The sequence below is a fragment of the Barbus barbus genome, assembly GCF_936440315.1.
Source record: "Barbus barbus genome assembly, chromosome: 6".
NCBI classification, from domain to species: Eukaryota; Metazoa; Chordata; class Actinopteri; order Cypriniformes; family Cyprinidae; genus Barbus; species Barbus barbus.
In genome coordinates this window covers 7,524,653-7,546,129 of record NC_136734.1, presented here as the reverse complement: position 1 = coordinate 7,546,129, position 21,477 = coordinate 7,524,653, and the positions used below count along the sequence as shown (strand labels likewise).

Below are 21,477 nucleotides of genomic sequence, written 5' to 3'. Positions count from 1 at the left end.
AAAACTAAAATGTGACTGAAAAGAGAAAAAAAAATCATACATGCCTTAATGTTTCTTTGTTTTATTAACACACAGCATGCCTAATGTTATCTCACATTGACACTTTGCTAATTATACAATCTGTATAAAAATGAGTAGATTATTGTTAAACAATATAATTTGAAATGATTTATTTCACTCTTTGTTTAGATTATATCCATTCTACAATTATAACTGATATTATGATTATGATAGACGTTCCTATTATAAATTATTGATCACTTGGAAATTTGAATATATTTTCAATGTTGCTCTTTTTTTTTTTTTTTTTTTACAGTAGCTGTTATTCATGTCACCTCAAATTACCAACTGTCAAAAACTAAAAAAACACCTGATTGATTTTTATATTGGTCTTTGACCTTTTTAACAGGAATGCCTTTTCATGTGCTATGGATCTATCAGGAACTAGGCCAAATAACTGTACTTTCTCTCCATTTTTCCACAGATGATGACTGCACTGATTCCTTTACACTTAATCAGGTAGCTCGCATGCACTGCTACTTGGACCTCATATACCAGACCTGGCAACCCGACTACCAGCCCCCTCCAGTCCCCATGTCACCCCAAGTGGTAGAGCAGGGACAAGACTCTATTACTGTGGAGTGGTTTCCGCCTATCTCTGGACACTTCTATGACAGGTGAACTGAGGTTGCAATGGAATAGCAAGTACCCTGGGGACTATTTTTACAAATATATGTGGCAAAATACACATGAGCATTTGGACAGATGGAGTCTGATATATGAAATGTTGTGGAATAAATATGTGGATGTACTGTAGGCAGAGGGGAGACATGTCTAAGCGTGTTCTGTTTAGTAAATATTGAAAGAGAAGTCATATTTTATAGTCATTTTTTTTTAAATGCAGTGAGAGAATAGATTGGAGGAAGTGCAAAACAACTGAGAATTCTCAGCGTCTGCCAAATCCCTAACACATGGTGTCAATTAATTGTGCACCGGCTGCGTCGCAGATACAGTGGAATTATTCACATTGCCTTCCAAAATCATCTTGTTGGCTCTAGAATATCCACATTTCATGACTCAGACCTTTGGAACTTTGTTAGGTTGAGTCTCTTTGTTATTTTGCATCGGTTTTTATTGAGCTGAATGCAGTCTGAGATATTTATTTGTGGGCCTGCAGACAGTCCGCCAGGGACCGTTATGTGAGAGACAGGTGGAATTCACTGAGGCAAACGGCAGGGGGAATCCCCTTAGAAGGAGCATGTTGAGACATGTTGCTCTCAATCTCTCCGCTTGGACCATGTGACATTGTTTACTGTATATCCATATAGCATTCTAACACCAGAGTCTGGCTGCTTAAGCAGCAACAAGATTTGTCATTGCTCTCTGGCAAAAGTGGTTAATGAGTCATAGGAGGTGATAAGGGAATTCTCACTCGCGCAGTCTTGGGAACAATGTTTTTAAATAGTGTGACAGAAACATACAACAGTAGTTTTTCCTATAACAGCTTATGTTTTCCAACAAGTAGTGGTGTAGTACAAAAGTATTATTTTCAAGCATTATTAATTACATTTAGTGTAAATCAATCAATCATTATCAGTTCTATTAAAAAGTGGATACTGCCAACTACCAACAAAACATTACATTCATTTATTTTATTTTAAATATGATAATATTTTAATATATACTGTTATTGTTTGATTATATATTTTTAACCGTGTTTCTAGCACATAGAATAAGGATTTCATTAGAAATCCTTAATAGAATATTTGAAGAGTTTGGTTCCAAAACGCAATGACCACCATAAAAAAAAAAAAGAAAAAAAAGTTTCCGCCAAAATCAGTATAGTATCTGGTTGGTATTGAAAAGTAAATTTTTAATTTTTATTCTGTCATGTTTTCTCCCTTTTATTCCAAATCGTGACAAATGCCAGTCTCCCTTCCCTTTTCAAGAATGTGATATTTCCGCTCAACCAATCACAGCGCACCATTCCACACACTGTTAACAGTAATCGCGGCACTTTGAATACACCCGGCATCCTAGTTTTCCTCATCTACTTTGTACTTTGTGATCAACAAACGAACAAAAATTAGGGCTGCACGATAAATCGCATGTGATTGTCATGCGCATCTCGTCAGTAAAGCCTGTTCTGTGATTAATAGTAAATCTCAATCACATGCTTTCAGATGGAGCGACATTTAATACACAGAGCCGTAGATCACAGACACGTTACGCAATATCGCGTTCATAATCGAATGAGATTCATCTGCTGATTTCACGTAGCTTGTCAGTGAAAATGTTTTTATTAATCCCATTAATATTTTTGTTAATACAGCGTATGGCAAAGATCAATGCACGTTTGGAAGTTGAATGTAAGGGAAATTTCTGTGGTCTAATGTGACGTTGTTCATGTTCTTGTTCATGAAATTTTCTTTTGTTGTTGTTGTATGTTGTTAATTTAAAGCATTAAGGTAACCTGTTTATTTAATTTTGGGGGATGACTGATTGAATGTAGGCTTAAGTCCAGTCCTGTATATTAGTAGGCTATTGACCAAGTTCAGAGGCTGTCATATGTGGATCAACTTACTTTGTTGTGCATTTTCAACAGTTTCGATTTGAAAAATAACTTTTATATTGATTCCATGGATTTATTGCATTTTGAAAAAACTAAAAAAACTAAAAACAAACAAACAAAAACCTCATGGATTTATTGCATTTTGAGAAAAAAATAATCCGTTTCCATAATCTGGATTTGAATTTTTTAACCTAAAGATGCTATGTGAAAGTTTGAAACAGAAAATAGTGTTTTTTATCTTGCCACTTTCTTGGTAAAGAAACGTACTCAGTTACTAACGTAACCTCGGTTCCCTTAGATATGGGAACGAGTACTGCGTCGTTAGACGCTATGGGGAAAACTCCTTTTTCTCCGAGTACTGAAGACTTTTTCAATCACACAGTGTGACTGCACGGCCATTGGTTCGTGCAGTAAATAAAAATGAACCAATGGCTCGTCAGCGGCGCTGGAAAGGGCGGGGCATCTGGCTATATAAGCGTGCACTTCGCCATAGGAAATCAGGCCAATTCAACTGAAGCGACGACGAGTCGTGCAGCTGAATGGCATGGCACGGTACGCAGTACTCGTTCCCGTATCTAAGGGTTCCCTGTCGATACTTCACTCGTATTGCGTCGTTAGACGCTATGGGGAACAAATATAGTCATGCCATGAAGAGAAACGACTAATATAAACTGGCCTTGAGCAATTAAGGCTCAGAGGGACCAATTATGAGCAGGAAGAATCCTGCAGGTAGCATGAGGACCGAGCTCCTAGAGGTCAGTCCAGCCTAGATATAGAATAGGTTTAACTCTCGGTCCTCCTCAGAAGGGGGGAGTGCAGAGAGTGTAATAACCTGGGCTCTAAATAGAGCCGTTAGGCCCAAACTCAAGACAGGCAGGGTTCACAGAGAGAGCCTGCAAGTCACCTACTCGCTTCACCGATGCTAGCACCAGCAGCAGAGCGGTCTTGAGCGACAGTGTTTTTAAGCTTACATATTGTAGTGGCTCAAAGGCACAGTTTTGTAAATAGGACAATATCACTGATGTCACATTTTGTCGGGTCCTCACCGTGGGCTTGACACCAGGCGGAGAAAACCGACCACTTAAGGGCGTAGAAGCATCTCGTGGATGGGGCTCTAGCCTGCTCAATGGTATTAAGGACATTCTCGGGGAGATCTATTGAGTCCCATCGAGTGCCCATAGATGCAGGTCCCACAGCTCGGGCTGGGGGTGCCAGCTCGTTCTCTGTTCGCCTGAGAGAGGAGGTCTCGTCTCGGGAATGGGCCACAGAGCCGCTATTAGCAGCTGAGATAACTCTGAGATCCAATGATGGTTCTTCCAGAGTGGGGCCACTAGAAGCACTTTGTGCTTGTGTTCCCTGATTCGCCTGATTACTTGAGGAATCAGAGCAATCGGGGGAAAAGCGTATAGGAGGAGGTTGGGCCATTCGTGGGCCAACGCGTCCTCGCTCTTCGAAAAGTAAATTTGGCAGTGAGTTGTCTTTGGAGGCGAAGAGGTCGACCTCTGCCCTGCCAAAGGTTCGCTAAATTTCTTGAACCGTCTGTGGGTGGAGCATCCACTCCTTGGAGGGACGTTGTTCCGAGAGAGCATATCCGCTCCTTGGTTCAGCAAGCCGGGCACATGAGCTGCTCTCAGTGAACGCAGGTTAAGATGTGCCCATACTAAGAGGCGTTTCGCCATCTCGAAAAGGCGTTTCGAGGTGAGCCCACCCTGGTGATTTATATATGACACCACTGTCATGTTGTCCGAATGGACTAGCACGTGGTGTCCCTTCAGGACTGGCAGGAAGAACTGAAGAGCTTGACATACTGCCATCATTTCGAGGCAGTTGATGTGCAGCTGTCCTTCTATGCTCGTCCAGGAGCCGAAGGTCGGATTGCCCTCGCACAGAGCCCCCCAACCTGTGTTGGAGGTGTCCGTCGTAACAACCTTCCTTCTGTAAACCAAACCCATTGTCACGCCCTGTTTGAACCACCGTAGGTCCTTCCAGGGGGCCAGGGCTGACAGGCAGGCCCGGTCCACCCTGACGTGGATGCGTCCATATGCATGCATGCATTCCACGCATGAGGCGGAATTCAAGGTTTCAGCCAGAACTGAAGGGATCTCATCTTGAGAAGGCCCAACCGAAGAACTGGCGATGCGGAGGCCATGAGGCCCAGCATCCTCTGAAGCAATTTGAGTGGGCAGAAGTCTGTAGCGGGCTGAGTCGAAAACTGTCCCCAGGAATGAAGTTCGTTGGCTGGGGGACAGGGAGCTCTTGGCCAAATTGATCCTGAGTCCCAGGTCCTCCAAGTGACTGAGGAGGAGGGACCTGTGGGCTACCAACTCTGCCTTCGACTGCGCTAGAATGAGCCAGTCGTCAAGGTAATTCAGGACACTGATTCCCATCTGTCTCAGAGGGGAGAGAGCCACGTCTATGCACTTCATAAAAGCGCGGGGAGCTAGAGCCAGCCCAAAGGGCAGGACCGTGTATTGATAAGCCACTCCCTCGAAGACGAATCTCAAGAATCGTCTGTGATGGGGGGCTACCTGGATGTGAAAGTAAGCGTCTTTCAGATCCAGAGAAAATAACCAGTCCTCTGGCTGAATTTGTGAGAGGATCTGCTTCAGTGTAGTCATTCTGAACGGCCGTCTCATGAGGGCGCGGTTCAGACATCTGAGATCAAGGATGGGCCGGAGGCCGCCATATCTTTTGGGGATGAGGAAATAACGGCTGTAGAAGCCTGACTCGCTCTGAGCTGGGGGAACTATCTCTATAGCTCCTTTTGCCAGCAAATTCTTTACCTTGGCTTGCAAAACGGGAGCGTTGCTGCTCAGCACTGAGGTGGAGACCATGCCTCTGTATCGCGGGGGTCGACGAGTGAATTGAAGTGTATAACCTTGTTCTATAATCCCCAGAATCCAACGAGACACTCCGGGGATGGCCTGCCAGGCCTCGGGCCATGTGGCAAGGGGTTTGATTAGTTCGGGTGGTGAGGGACTCTGCGGGGACTCGACGCACTTGGTAATTGGAAGAGGAAATTTGCTCTCTTTTTGAGGATGTTTGTTTTTTTAATTTTTCTCGCTATAACAGCGGCTGTATGTGAATGCGCTTTTGGAAAGGGCCCGTGATTCACAACAGTTTCTGTGACAAACAAACCGGCCTTGTAACCCAGAACTGAACGGGGTGCTTGAAGGCACAACAGAGGGCGTTTTGGGGTTGGTCCAGCCTTTGCCCCCTCCTCTTCCTTCCTAGCGGATCAGGACGACGCCGGAGGTGCAGGGTCCAAGGTCAGCTTGGGGCGGGGTCCTTGACGCTTGGCCGAGCGGGAGCGCTGCTGAGGCTCAGGCTTCCGTGTAGGCTGAGTGGGCGACGGCGCAGGTTTAGCTGGTTTTTGTGTTGGAGCAGGCTTGTGGCGACTAGTGGCCGCTGCAGAGCTGGACCGTTTAGGCAGGAAGTATCGCATAGCTTGGGACGACTTCTGAGCCGCGGTGAATCGCTGCGCAAAGCCCTCGACGGCAGGTCCAAAGAGCCCCGCAGGGGAGACCGGGGAGTCGAGGAAAGGGACCTTGTCAGCCTCCTTGATTTCGGTGAGGTTTACCCATAAGTGGCGCTACAACACCACTAAGTTGGCCATTGACCTCCCTATGGACTGTGCTGTAGCCTTGGTAGCCCTCAGAGCCAGGTCGGGGCATTGCGCGGTTTCCTGAACACTGCGGGATCAGGTCCGGACTCGTCCATGGTCTGGAGGAGTTTGGCCTGAAAGACCTGGAGCACAGCCATGGAATGAAGCGCTAAGGCGGCCTGCCCGGCGGAGGAATATGCTCGTCCAGCTAGGGCAGAAGTCATCCTGCAGGGCTTGGAGGGGTGAGCGGCCTTTGCTTTCCATCTGATGGCGGAGCCTTTCGTAGCCCTTCTCCTCGGCGCTGTCCACTAAGGAGAGAGCAGAGGAAGAGTTAGAGCGAAGGCAGGCCGAGTACGGAGCACGCCACGACTTTGTAAGCTCGTCATGGACGGCGCCCCGGCAGGAACCATTCATCCAGACGACTACGAGTGGGCTCCTCCGGCGTAGACCACTCCAAACAGCTCGTCGACGGCCTTAGAGGGGATGCGAAGAGCTCGGCATCCACGATGAAGGGGCAGGGTCGACAGTGGAGCCCGACATCTCCTCTGCGTCTGACGCTATTAGAGACATGCTGTCATCTAATAGCTCGTCCTCAACAGCTCCAAACGAGATAACGTCACTCGCACCAACCGAGGGACGTTGATCTGCGTGCTCGAAGAGGACGGGAGAATCCTCTCTGCATAGCGGGGGCGAGGCATGCGGGGTCTGAGCCGCTGAGCGCTTAATCCCTTTACTCTGCCGTTTTTTCCCCGCAGATCCCTGAGAGGAAGAAAACGGGAGGGCGCAAGGGGTGGGATCGCTCTGTGAAAAGAAAGCGATCTGAGCGCGCAGAGTCACGAGACTCATGTTCACGCAGTGTGAACATTCCATCTCAGTCAGAGCGGCTTCTGCGTGGGGTTTACCCAGGCATGAAACACACTCTGAGTGGCCGTCAGTATCGTATAGAGAGATCCTGATGGCGCGGCATTTGCAACAACGCCGCAGCTCTTTTAGAGAAATTTGATTAATATATGCTCACCGGATGGCAGCAGGGGACGAGCTGACGTCTGCTTGGTCGCTGAGCAGCTCGGCGAAGCGGGCTGGATCAGCGAGGAGGTGCAGGAAAAAAGGCAGCTTCCAATCCGCAGCGAGGCGTTTCAACGGCGAGCGTCTGGAGTCCTGGATCAGCGAAGAAGTCATCGCTGAAAGAGAATTGATCTGATTTCCTATGGCGAAGCGCCCACTTATATAACCAGATGCCCCGCCCTTTATGGCAGGCTTTGCCGCCATAGGCTCGTGCAGTGCTGCTGACGAGCCATTGGTTCATTTTTATTTACTGCACGAACCAATGGCCGTGCAGTCACACTGCGTGATTGAAAAAGTCTTCAGTCCTCTGAGAAAAAGGAGTTTTCCCCATAGCGTCTAACGACGCAGTACGAGTGAAGTATCGACAGGGAAACAGATTTTTACTGAAATTAATCAAAATGGATTCATAGTGTTTTGGAACCAAACTCCTCATTTATTTATTTATTTGTTCCTTTGTTTGTTTATTTGATATAATAGAATCTGAACAATTAAATTTACACTAAATGTGAGTAATAATCCTTGAAAATAATACTTTTGTACTACACCACTAATTGTTGGCAAAAGTAGGATATTATAGGAAAAACAGTTATGTTTCTGTGAAAAACTAAAGCATGGTGACATTTTCATATTAAAATTAAAAATAATTAAATGTAACTTTTTTCAATTAAAAGACACTCTACAATTGCACAGTTTTCTGAGTTTTTCTGAGTCTTTACAAATGTTACCTGACTACATTAAACTCAGTTAACACGTTCTATTTTTTGTATATATGATTTCTTCCACTCTGGAATGGTTAGTTTTTTTCTTGTAAAAAATAAAGCCCCATATTGGCGATTCCCATCCACTTGAATTTGCTGTATCTAAGTTGCATTTTGTCTATCTCTGTTGGTTTCCTAGAGAAGTGGGATCAGTATGTGATAAATGCGCAGAAGGTCGCGTCCTCCTGCAGTACGCCTCCAATTCTTCGTCCCCGCGTCCCTGCTCCCCGTCTGGCCACTGGAGCCCCAGAGAAGCAGAGGGTGAGTTTTTCATACCTTCGCCATCACATCACTTCTTCTAAACACACTTGCTTTCCATTGGCTAGTCTTGCACCCAGTCAATGCTTCTTTAGAGAATCAACGTGCCGACTACATCACAATCTATTACATGTGTTGTGTCTAAGATGCAAGTGCCAAAAGTGCCTGAATATTACACATTTTTCAACAATCCTGATATAGAGAATTTGTCATAGAGGTGATTAACTTGTCTACTGTCTGCATTCCGGATAAGTGTGATTTAGTCTCAAGCAAAAGCCTAGAGAAAATATTTGTGGTCTGTGCATGTCCCTGGAAAGATGCTTGTGTGAATTTCTGGTCCAGCATTCGTAATACTGAATTGTCTCTGCAACCAGAAAAGAAATCCTCAATATCTCTGGCCCATTGAAACTCATTACAAATAGTTCGTCTCAGCGTGATGCTTGCTTAGAAGAGCCATACGAGTGTGCAGGCTCTCCTGGTCAGAGGCATGACGTTGCCAAAGTCTATTGAGTTAATGACGGCAGCATCCCAAAAGAAATGTGTGTTGTCTGCTGCCACGATGAATTTGCATCCCAAGAGTAAGATTCTCATTTCATATTCTCCTGGTATAGTAGGATATCCAAACCTGTAGATCTACTGTACTTCAAATCACACTGAAAATTCTTCTGCTTTTGTACATAGAAAAATTTTGATTCTCCAATTTATTTTCAAAGCAAACATGTAAACAATTCATAAAAACATTTTGTAAAGCAAGGGTTTATACAAATAAATGGCACCGAAATTTGTTGTGCTCATGTTTCATAAATGACATCCAATGAATGTTTTCAGACAGGTCTCTCAAACATTAAGGTCCTGCCCTAAAATTTACAACCCGAATTCCGGAAATGTTAGGACATTTTTGTTTTTATTTGAAAAAAATAAATAAATAAATATATATATATATATATATATATATATATATTGGCTCATGTGATTTGAAATTATTTTATTCACAATAGAACATAGATAACATAACTGAGAAGATAATTATGGTTAATTAAAGATAATTTAAAGAGAATGAGAAATTAAATGAGAAATTTTACAATTTTATGCACAAAATGAGCTCATTTCAAATTCGATGCCTTCTATAGGTCTCAAAATAGTTGGGACGGGGGCATGTTTACCATGGTGTAGCATCTCCTCTTCTTTTCAAAACAGTTTGAAGACGTCTGGGCATCGAGGTTATGAGTTTTGTGTTGGTCCCATTCTTGCCTGATATATGTTTCCAGCTGCTGAAGAGTTCGTGGTCATCTTTGACACATGTTTTGTTTAATGATGCGCCAAATATTCTCTATAGGTGAAAGACCTGGACTGCAGGCAGGCCAATTCAGCACCCGGACTATTCTACTACAAAAACATGCTGTTGTTATAGCTGCAGTATGTGGTTTTGCATTGTCCTGCTGAAATATACAAGGCCTTCCCTGAAATGGATGCCATCTGTAGGGGAGCATATGTTGCTCTAAAACCTTTATATACCTTTAGCATTCATAGTGCCTTCCAAAACTTGCAAGCTGCCCATACCGTATGCACTTATGCACCCCCATACCATCAGAGATGCCTGCTTTTGAACTGAATGCTGATAACACGCTGGGAAGGTCTCCCTCCTCTTTAGCCTGGAGGACACGACGTCTGTGACTTCCAACAAGAATGTCAAATCTGGACTCATCTGACCATAGAACACTTTTCCACTTTGAAACAGTCAATGAGCCTTGGCCCACAGGACACGACGGCGCTTCTGGACCACGTTCACATATGGCTTCCTTTTGCATTATAGAGCTTTAGTTGACATCTGCAGATGGCACGGCGGATTGTGTTTACCGACAGTGGTTTCTGGAAGTATTCCTGGGCCCATTTAGTAATGTCAATGACAGAATCAGGCTGATGAGTGATGCAGTGTCGTCTGAGGGCCCAAAGACCACGGGCATCCAACAAAGGTCTTTGCCCTTGTCCCTTACGCAAGGAGATTTCTCCAGCTTCTCTGAATTTTTTGATGTTATGCACTGTAGATGATGAGAACTGCAAAGCCTTTGCAATTATCATCATTTCGTGGATAACAGTGTAAAATTTCTCCGTTTAAACATGTATGTTCTCTATGTTCTATTGTGAATAAAATTTTGGCTAATGTGATTTGAAAGTCTTTTAGTTTTCATTTTATTCAAATAAAAAAAAAAAAACGTCCCAACATTTCTGGAATTTGGGTTGCACGTCACTGTTTCTTTGTGAACCAAGGGATCATTGTTAGCATGGTCCCATTAGTCTTTGTTGATTGATGCCATAATACATAGGCCAAAAAAAAAAAAATCTGCAATCTTAACTCTTTCCCTGCCTGGGATTTTTTTTTTTTTTTTCAACAGTTGCCAGCAACTGCCAGCATTTTTTGCATTCCTGTTTGATCACATTATTTTACACGTGCAACTGTTTACATACACTATCATTTGTTTCTGCTCCTTCCTCACCATGTTTTGATCCAGACACTCAATAATCTTTCAGAAGATGTGCAGTAGCACCTCCTGCCGTATAATAGTGAAAACAAGGAAAGCCAGAAAATTCCAGTCAGTGGCAGAAAAGTGTTGTCTCTTAAATGAGAGAGAATTCTGTCAATAGTGGGGAAAGAGTTAGTGTAAACCAGACTTACTTACTGCTCTTTTTTTGCTGCCATTTATGTCCCTCTTCAGGATTGTAACTAGTGAAAGTTTTGAGAATGTGTGTTCTTGTGGCACATCAGTGACTCCAAAATGATTAGTCACATGATATTGACAGCTCAGATGATTGGTCCAAAAACAACTGTATCCCCGTGCAAATATGTGGGAAAATATGTAAATATGGCTTTCTCCAGGTAAGATAAAGCTCCTTGAACAAACAGAGAAAAGTTCTGAGTGTTTCACTTTTTAGTGAAATCAACCTACAGTTGATGCAGTTCATACAGTTGATTACTTGGTCATGTACAGTGCCCTTGTCAAGACTAGTAAACAATGATCCATATTTTAAATCTCGCCTTGTCAGGGCACTGTGACCCTGGCTCCTCACACTGATCTTATCAAAGCATCCAGTGTCTCTTGCAACAATACTTTATTTTTGGATGAATGAATGCATCCTTAAAATTGTCTTTTTTTAATCTACTTCATTTATTTATTTTGCCTTTCAGTATGCCTTATGTTTTCAGCGTAACTATGAAGAGGAAAGTGAACAGTTAGCTGGCGTTGGGATTTTTTTTTGTCTTTATAAATAGTCTACACAGCTGTGCTGCTCCAGAATTTGCAGACAGCTGCTTTATTAATTATTGTTTGTGAGTGTGGCATAAAATAGCATTGTGTCAGAATGCTCTTCCCCTGCAAATCCAAGCTTTTTGTTGTTCTTGTGGGATTTTTGGCCCAGTGACATATGGCGTATATGTTTTTGTGGCTGTTTCAGAAGCATTATACTCGTCGGTGCCATTCTGGAGACGTTGCATTTCCTCGCTATTAAAAGGCTTCCCATGGTCAGAACGCAGGTCCGTTCATGCCTTTTTGGAGAGATGGTGTCTTGCAGTTTTGATTTATACGTCTAGCACTCATCAATTGGAGCAGTGTTTCCTCTTCAAAGACCTGCTTTGATGATAATGAACTCACACAGAGAGTGATGGATAAGGGTCAGAGATGGATGTTAACCTTATTATCAGAGAGCACTTCACTTCAGAACCAATCATTTTCACTAAATGTTCTACAGTTGGAGACAGGCCATTCATAATTTCCTTGATATGGCATTCTCTGTTCAGGCAGCACACACACACACTCTTAAAATAAACATACGTGCTCTCTCAAATAAACATTAATACATGCCGCACTCTGCACTTGTTCCAGTGTTACGGTGACATGCCTGGGCTTGCCGCTGCTCCAGCGTGTAAACGGCTCTCTGTTTTCCCTCTTGGAATGATGCCCTATTAATCAGTTAGTCCCCTCAACGCACCCCTCTTACGCTAGTATTCATCCTGCATGACGTGCCCCAAAGACCCCAGCACAGCTGCTTGGCGATCTGTTTGTTTGTGCTTCTCAGCCAGGGATGGCGTTTCAGCGTCCGCCCCTTTTCTGCCGCGTCTTCCCAATGGCATTGCCACTCCACCTGCCGGCCGTGGAGTTCACAGGGTTTGTGGATCATGTCCTCAAGACACTCCTGCTGTTCTTATTCTCAGCCTACACGGAGTACCTCTGTCGTAAATCTTTACAGCCAGGAGAATTATAGCCGAAAGAGGAAAAAAAAAGCACAAGGGAAAGTTGGGGGAAAACGACTGCAGATTGGGGAAACCATACAACCCACTCTTGGCACTTGAGGCCACAGAAAATCACACGTGGTTTGCAGGCAAGTAATGCAAACCAACAGACTGAAGGGTTGGTTGGGCTGATTAGAGATTGAATAGTGAAAGGAACAACTCGAAAGCTTTACTAAATACCTATCTGCATCTGGTAAATCTGCATTATGGAGCAGTTTGACCAGATGTTAAGGGATGTTTTAATCATGGCTCAGAGTACAAAGAGGCTGTACTACTACTAAAAGCAATCTGGTCTCTTGGCATAAACGTACCTGGGTGCACTTTTTAGCAAGACAGTTTTTACGTATCTTACTGCACGTTTCGCAGCAGTTTCAAAGAGAAATGTCGACTAAGTGGTGCTGAAACATGGGTTCAATATGTAAACCCTGGCACGTTTTTATTATGTTGATTTATAGGTACGTATTGCTGTGTTTTTATTACGTTGCTTCAGGTACGTATTGCGGCGGTTCAGAATTCAAATTCACAGGGACCGTCGCTAAAAATTAATGCTCTATCATGTTGGAAATATGCCCTACACCAAACCCAACCCTAAACCTTCCCGATAGTGTTGACAAATGCAAAACTGACATAAAAATGCATTTGTTGATGCAACCATACTATTTGAGCTTCCTTATATGCAGATTTGAACTGTTTTGTCGAACCATAGTTACACAGGATTTGAACCAGAGCTCCTCACCTCTCAAGTACATCTCCGTACTCAGTGAGCTACTGAACAAACCTACTATCTATGAAAACCCATAGATATGAAACTGGATATGTGACGCTAACGTTCAAAAGCATCAGTTTTCAAATTTACCAGCATATTAATATTGTTTTGAAGTCATAACATGATATTCTTCATGTAATTGTGCGAAAATTAAGCGTTATTAATAAAAAATCTGTATATTTGTCTGAAAAGGAATAAAAGGGAGTTTTACTGCCTATAGTGTTCTTTTGGTAGTATTTATTTTGGAAACTGCAGTTATATGTACTTATTGGTACATATTTCGCACTTTCTAAAAAGTGCGCCCAGGTACATTTATGCCATGAGACCAGGTAGTCTTAAAGGGTTAGTTCACCAAAAAAGTAAATTAGCCTGTTATTTACTCACCCTCAAGCCATCCTAGGTTTATGTTACTTTCTTCTTTCAGACAAATCCAATCGGAATTATATAAAAAGTTGTCCTGGCACTTCTAAGCTCTATCATTGTAATGGGCAGGTGTTTCTGTTCAACAGTCGGTGTTGCTTGATTAGTGACGAACCCAGAGAGGGAACAAAACAAAACGCCAGTTATGAATTAGGAGTACAAACTGAGGATTTGTAAAGAAAAATGTCGGAAGATTTCAATATAAGCCAAGAGGAGACTGGTTTTCCTTTGCTAAAGTAAGGGAACTTTGCTTCCTTTGCTCCCGTAAATGATACTCGTGAGACTAGCATATCTCAGAGGCACACATGACGCATACGCCCTATGTCATCTGCCGGAATGGCTTTCTGCATACGACAGTCAGCAGAAGTGAGAGAAAACTGTTTATTATGTTTGAAAGTCATATACACCTAGGATGGTTCGAGGGTGATTAAAACACTGGCTAATTTTCATTTTTGGGTGAACTAACCCTTTAATGCTTGTGCTCCAATTTGTACCCAGTATATACTTTGATTATCTTCCTCTCCATTTCGTCGACATGGCACATGACATTGTCTGCTCACACTATTCTTATGCATCCCGATTTTTGTAGGCATGTAGACTTGAATGTGCACTTGCAGCTGATTGAACACTCAAATATGAAGGTTCGCATACTTCAAACTTTTCCAGCCATGTTTACGGTCAATGCGGTCCATGATTGTGGTCAGGCTTGCATGCTCAAATTTGTGGGCGATAGAGCAAAACTTAAAAAAAAAAAAAAGGTCTTAACCCTTAATTACTTGAGTAAATTCATTGCCTCTATCACAGTGGCAATGAGGGAGAAATAGGTGAAAAATACAGGTAAAAAGCATGATTGGCTTATTACTCTGACAATGGAATAATGTCCACCTATCAAGTTTGCAATGTGAACACGCTTTTAAATTAACAGTAACTCAGTGGCGACAAATAGTATTTCACACAGTTAAATTACTGTATCCCTAACTAACCTAGTTTCTGAATCCCTTTTCAGCTGAATCCCTTTCACCTAATATATTTACTTGCAAACTTATTACTTAAAATCCCATGGAGGTTTCATGTTCACAGTTCTCTGACATTGGTTAATGGTCACAAGACATACAGTAAACAAACAAAATCAGTCCGAATTTCTTGTATTTAGTAAACAAGTGCATTAGCATGGTGCAAACAACACCAAGGTTGTAGGTTCAATTCTGAAGGAATGCATGAAAAGATGAAATGTATACCTTGAATACAATGCAAATCGTTTTGCGTAAGACCATCTGCTAAATGTTTGCCGATTCATTTTTTGGAGCTTGACAGTATGAATCAACTCCTTTCACTGCATTAAAAACAATAATTCTTATTCACTTATAAGACTTATTCACCAATAATTTTGGTTAATTTGCATATTTGTAATTTTTATGTATATATAAAACCCTGGTCCACCATCAGTCACAGGGGCTCTAGGAAAGATGCAGCTCACTTCATTCTGAATCTATTTTATTTATTTATTTTATTTATTATTATCCACAGAGGCTTGCTGAAGCAGACCTGCTCTCAAACTTCAATGTGCCGCAATTACCTTAAACAGGACGCTTTCAGACATACAAAACACCAACCCCCCCACCTTCCCTTTTTTCCATGAATGAGCACTTTCCTAGACAAGCTAATACCCCAATGGGATTAATTAATCAAGTGAAAATGTAAGGCACTAATTCATGGCCGAATTGTCAGGTCACCTTGAAAACCAGTGCACTGCTGCTATAGCGGCTGAACCCTGACTCCAATACCACTGGGACAGGGTTATTAGTCCACCGTGGAGTCATTTAGATAAAAGATGACCGTTATTCATCTTGTGAAATGACTACCTGATGAATACATTCATTACAGCCCCCCCCTTTTTTTTTTACATATGTTCGCTTGAAGATACACTCCCATCTTGAAAAGTTCTGTGGCTGGTCAAATGCAACGCAAGCGAGGTGAGAACGTAAACCTGCGGTATCGAAGACATTTTTATCGTATGTTTACTTCTATTCTGGCCACACACATACTCACAATAATAAACGTGTTGAGATGATGTGGCCTGGAAAGCGAAAAGCTCAGTTGATTAAACACTGGAATTTTGTGCACTGCCCAGAAATGAGGTTAGCAAATGGCTTTTGCTGTTGCCAGTTTGGAATTGCACAAAGGAAAAGCAGGAGAACGCACTGTCTGCAGTGCCCTGGCTTCTCCCCACATTTGATGAATGTTGGGGTACGTCACTCCCCGTCAAATGGGTTGCTGTTGACTCCAAATATGGCTGGACTGCAGCACATGAGAGGTAATTGCCAGGCTGAAACTGAAAGCCTTGCGCGGGCCTCATCCTCAGGTCGCTCAGATTTCTGTTTTTTGCCACAGAAATGAAAGGGAATGTGAAGGAGAAATGGATGGACAAGATGGAGTTTAACAACATGCAACTCTATGCATCAAGTGTGTGGCTGCATTTCTCATTATGCACAACTTTTTCTGCTCTACCTTACGATTTTTTGTTCTTGATTCAGTTCAGATACTTCACTGAACTGGGTTGCTGGTTTTATTTTAGTGGTATTATGATGGAATGCTCCCTGTAGTCTGCACTGAAGTCATTTTGTACTTTGCGTAAATGTTTAGGATTTTTATTTCAGTAATGAAACCTATTCATTGTTCTTTTTTTTCTGTGACTAAGATCAGACAAAGATAACACCAACATCTTTAAACTGTGACTATATCAACATGCAATTAAGATAATAAAAATAAAATCTCTCTCTAAATGTCGTCAACAACAAAATTAAACAAACACACATATATATTTAAATCAAACTGAAGGCCTGTACACTGTTTGCAAAAGCTTGGCTTCGGTTCCATAGAGAAAATCTGGTTCATATCCTTTGCTGAACAAGAGAAATGTAGAGAAATTTGCAAGCCTCAAGTTACTGTAGTCCCCCTTCTTCTAGATCACAATAATTGCTTTTTTTCTATATCGTGAATAGCTGCCTTTACAATTGTCCTGTCATTAACTGCTATAGGAATATTGAAAAGACTGCATACCACAAATTAATATTCTCGAAGAATATGTAGTTGAAATACTGTATTAGGCTTTAATGCATTTTTCTGCATCTCTTAGGACCACCAGATGTGGAGCAGGCATGCGAGCCCAGCGTTCGCACGTGGAGTCCGCATAACGGCATGGATCTGGGAATGGTGCCTCCCCCCTGCCCTATACAAGGCTGCATGTTACAGCTGGAGTTTGCATATCCGGTGGTCCCTGACTCCCTCACAGTGTGGGTGACCTTCTCCTCCCAGGAGGAAACAGTTCTGCCTGCCATCCACAATATCATCCTATTGACTGTCAGTGGCAACAACCTGTCTCTGGGTCCAAGTAATTTGTTCTGTGACACACCGCTGACCATCAAGCTGGATGTGCATGAGAAGGTGTACGGCGTGCAGTTTTTCACCATGGAGCAACATTTGGAAATTGATGCTACTCTGCTCACGTCTAAACCCGATTGTCCACTCTGTCGAGAATGCGAACCACTGCACTATCGGCTTCTGCGGCAGCCGCCGTTTGTTCACTCACCCCAGGGCTTCATGCTAAGAGACTCGATGCGAAGATACATGGACAGGTGAGTCTTTTGGATGAATAAATAATTTGCTGTTCAATTTGCTCATTCACATGGTAACTAATGCAGTGGATACACTGCTCCTAATTGTAAAGATGTTAACAATTGTTTTAAAGTATTTTTGTAGTATTCCTGGTAAATTATCTAGTGTAATTGCATGTTTTTAGGTTCTGGCTAGTGTTTAGATCCTCTTACTACCTCTTCCAGAAAAAGTCGTATTGACTTTGGAACTTGTCTTCGATTTGGAACGGTTTTACCACAGAACAAAACTAACGTAATTGAAAGTTGGAGTGCGAAATGTGCCTGGTCAGCATTAGGCACAGCAAATCCCCGTTCAAATCTTGTGGTGTCTCTCTGTTCTTTTTCAATTCTCGAGTGAAGCCAAAAGAAACAAAGAGAAGGATGCAGCTGCTGGTTGATTTCAGTCCAGCTCCTGGCATCAGAAAGCCAGTTAACATGCTCTGCCATCTTGAGGTTGCTCTGGCCTCGGCCCGGGCACCTCTGGTTTAGGCAGTAACATACTGACACTTTCCCACTTAAGGCCAGATACTGGGTCTCTGGTCAGCGTTTCTGTATTGGCCAATTTAGGATGCATGCAAAATTGAGGGTTTAACTTGCCACCCACTGATATAGCTCAACATTGCAGAGTGTTTCCAAAAGTTTTGAGAAATGTGCGGATCACAGATTTATCTACTAACAGCACAGATTAGCTTTGCTCAGACAATTATCATAGTAGAGGGGATCAGGGATGGGTGTAAGATGGGGCCGTTTGTAATGCTGCTGTTTGAGCATCTATTGGAGAAGTTATGTACAGGGATGAATGGTTCTAAAGGTTTAAAATGGCTTGCATATACAGTATATTCCTATTTAACAGATTATTTAAGACTGACACCACCCCTTTCAACTGGTTTGATTGAGGTGTTTACATGAAGGAGTTTTATAACGGAGGATTTTATAATGGAGCTATCAACTATTAGCAGGGTATTAACATATTATTACACTCTCTCTCTCAAAAACAAAACAAAACAAAAAACTGTCACAGAGGCTGTACCTTTTTAAAAGGTAGTAATGCATACCATTTAGGTAATATGTACATTTAGGGACAGATATCTACCTTTAAGGAACATATCTAAAATGCACCCTTTTGGATTACATAAGGTGTACCTTTTAGGTACAAAGGTACAAAAGTGTACCATTCTAGTGTCAGCTTTTGTACCTTTTCTCCCTGAGAGCACAGGTTGTCTGTAAACATTACAACTGAAGCAGTTTTGTAGTTAATTAAATAAAGATACACTGTACGTGATAATTGACCATTAGTGATGACACCTGCTGCTTGCAAGTAGAGTCACCGAAGAGACAACAATATATTGTTTGTGATAATAGAGTGCATTATTATACTGATGCAGGTGTGCAGATGCACCACATTGGCACAGATTGACTTTTTTTCCACTTTCTATTTTCTTAAGTTTATGGGACTTTTTCCTCCCCATATTGTGCAAGCTCTTTCTCCACTATACTGGAGCTGAATAAAGCAGACATGTTTTTGAACTAATCTGAGGTAGGTAAGGTTTTGGCTCTAGTAAACTGTGGTTTACTCACAGCTGGGTTTAAGAGTCTGTATTCTGACTGACGTTGATTCTGAGATCTGAATAAATTACAATCACATACTCTGAGGTCCCATGCTGAATGCATTCATTACCTCAGCTCTGATCCAAGGAAGATATTGATCTTTGGTAAATATGTTCTGACACCTCTGCCTAATTTGGGTCACCCGTGTCTCTCTCACTTGGCACTCGCTCGTTAATTTGAATGGGGAGCCTTGGGTTTTGGTTTCATACAATATGGGACCTTAAGGTCTGTTCAGAAATATGAGAGTAGGCATGAAGCTCTGGAACATAGGAGTAAATCACGGAGGGGGGTTGACCCTGCATGCATATGACTCTGGCCTTCAGAAAAACCCCAGCCATCTGCTATTCCTCTCCCTGACCTGGCCCTCTTTGCTGTCATAGCTTCAAAGGGCACCCCTGCTTTGAGCTGATAGGACCCTCCTGCCAATGAGAGAGGCCAAGACAACTGGCCAACTCAGACCAAAGGAGACAAGGTTCTATGAAGCTTGGGCCCCTAAAGTGGATAAGACTCTCACCTCTGTCATGTCAAGTCCACGGGTTATGGCATTCCAGAAGCTCCACCCTCCTACCAGCTCCACTGCTAATGATGGAACGATTACAGAGTTTTGATTTGGTGCCCCATAGTCCTTAATGTCACTGGAAAATTGCATCAAATCAATGTACAGTTCTAAATTGTCATTATTTTTGTATAGTCTTATCAAAAAGTGTCCCTTGACCAGATTTGAAATTTGTCAAGGGATTTGGTTAAGACCGTGCTAGGTGTTTTGGAACATGGTGACCTTTCACGTTTAATTGAAGATCCTCCTTATTCCTAATTGGATTTGAACCAAAATGTTCCATAAAGAACAAGAATCTGGCCTCGATTATATGTAAAGTTGCATAGGGAATGTGCATGTGCTATATACCACTGTAGAGCTTTAGACGTCATAGCTGACCACAGTAATCCCTGTTTACCAGAAAGAAGATTTGCACTGTGGAAATGTTGTATGTAGTCACCGCTATGAGTTGATCTCCTTTATATATGATTGACACAACTCCTCAACCAGAACAACTGGGGATGACCCAACTAATGATTTATCTATGTTGGTGTATTTGTTGTATTACTGCAGTTCCATCATCCCGACTGAATCCCTACAAATACAAGGAAAACCTAATCTGCTGTGGTTTTGGAAATATGACTACATGCGGGCACTTGTGGAGTTTGAATTCTTTAGAAGATTGATTGTTTAGTGAGAACTACTGGCGGCTTGCCAAAATGTTGGCATCTCATTTGAAACCATCAGTTGCCATTTGCCCAGAAAACAACAAAACTTCATCTATTCTTTTGCAGAAAACACCCGCGATGTTGTTGCTTGCGTATGGTGTTTTTCTGGAGGAGGACACTTGAATAGCTACTTTCTCTGGACTTCAAGCACTTCATAAGTCCTGATATGTAACTGTGGTCAGTCTTCCAACAAGTATTAAGTCTCTTTCTTTTATCAAGAAGTCCAGTAGAAGGGCGTTTTTATTTGAAGTATTGTCTGAACAGAAAGATTTCACTAAATTTTACTCAGACAATGGGGAGAAAATAGGTGAGACAAAATCCACTTAAAACTTAGTCATAAACATTTTAAGGTGTTACAGTAGCGATCCAATCAATTCTAGTTTCTCCGTCTTTCTCTCGTTATAACTTCAACACGAGATCTATAAATTAACTACTGAGAATCAGAGGGGCAAACAGATGGTAGCTTCACACGCTGAACTCTACACGTGTTTCACCAATAAGCTGCAAGTGCAATTCTGTTGACATGTTAACTAACTTCATAATGTGTCATCAACATATATGCCATAAGATGATTGACAGGCCTGTTGATCTCTCAAGAGTGGCTGGCTCATGACATCATATGACATATCTTTAGCTTCACCGGTTCAGTGCAATTGAGAATACAATGAAACGTGCGTTAAGACACAGATGAAGTTGTGTTAAAGGGTGGATGCTGAACAGAGGATGATGGCATGCTTGGAGACTGATATCTTCAACACCTCAGCACATGTGCGAGGAAGAACATCTGGAGGCTGATGTCTTTTTATGCAATAGGAAGTGGAACTGGTTCTCCATAGGGATAAGCATGAGTACTCGGAAGTGATGGCAAGGATCGATCATGCAATGATCTGAACATTTCTCATTTGAAAACTAAAAACAGCTATACTCAAATCCATTTTCCAGTTCAACAATTTTACATCAGCGCTGGGTGTGTTTTTCCTTAGCTTAGTAAGTAGAAGCTCTGCACTGGGATTATATTGTTCATTGAGCGATGGCTAACATATAATATAGCCATCAGATAGACGGCCACAGCCTTAGCACAACTCTACCCTTCAGCACAATTATCCACAAAAACTCCAACATAACAAACTCTTCCAAATATCCAACATTAGGGTGACCATATTTTAGTTTTCAAAAAAGAGGACTGTGGGGGCACAGTGCAGACGGGTGTGGGGGGGATTGGGAC

The 21,477-nt window shown here is 42.4% G+C and overlaps 1 protein-coding gene across 1 annotated transcript in view; it reads left to right on the top strand.

The window, feature by feature from the left end:
- The window catches only part of LOC306870611 (pappalysin-1-like), a gene marked incomplete at both ends in the record, with an annotated part of 124,818 nt that overhangs the window by 15,176 nt on the left and 88,165 nt on the right, over positions 1 to 21,477 (top strand). Inside the window, 3 exons of the mRNA XM_079417988.1 lie at positions 485 to 677; positions 8,139 to 8,260; positions 16,865 to 17,363. Of these exons, the coding sequence (XP_079274114.1) occupies positions 485 to 677; positions 8,139 to 8,260; positions 16,865 to 17,363 (814 nt within the window). The remainder of the gene's footprint in view (positions 1 to 484; positions 678 to 8,138; positions 8,261 to 16,864; positions 17,364 to 21,477) is intronic.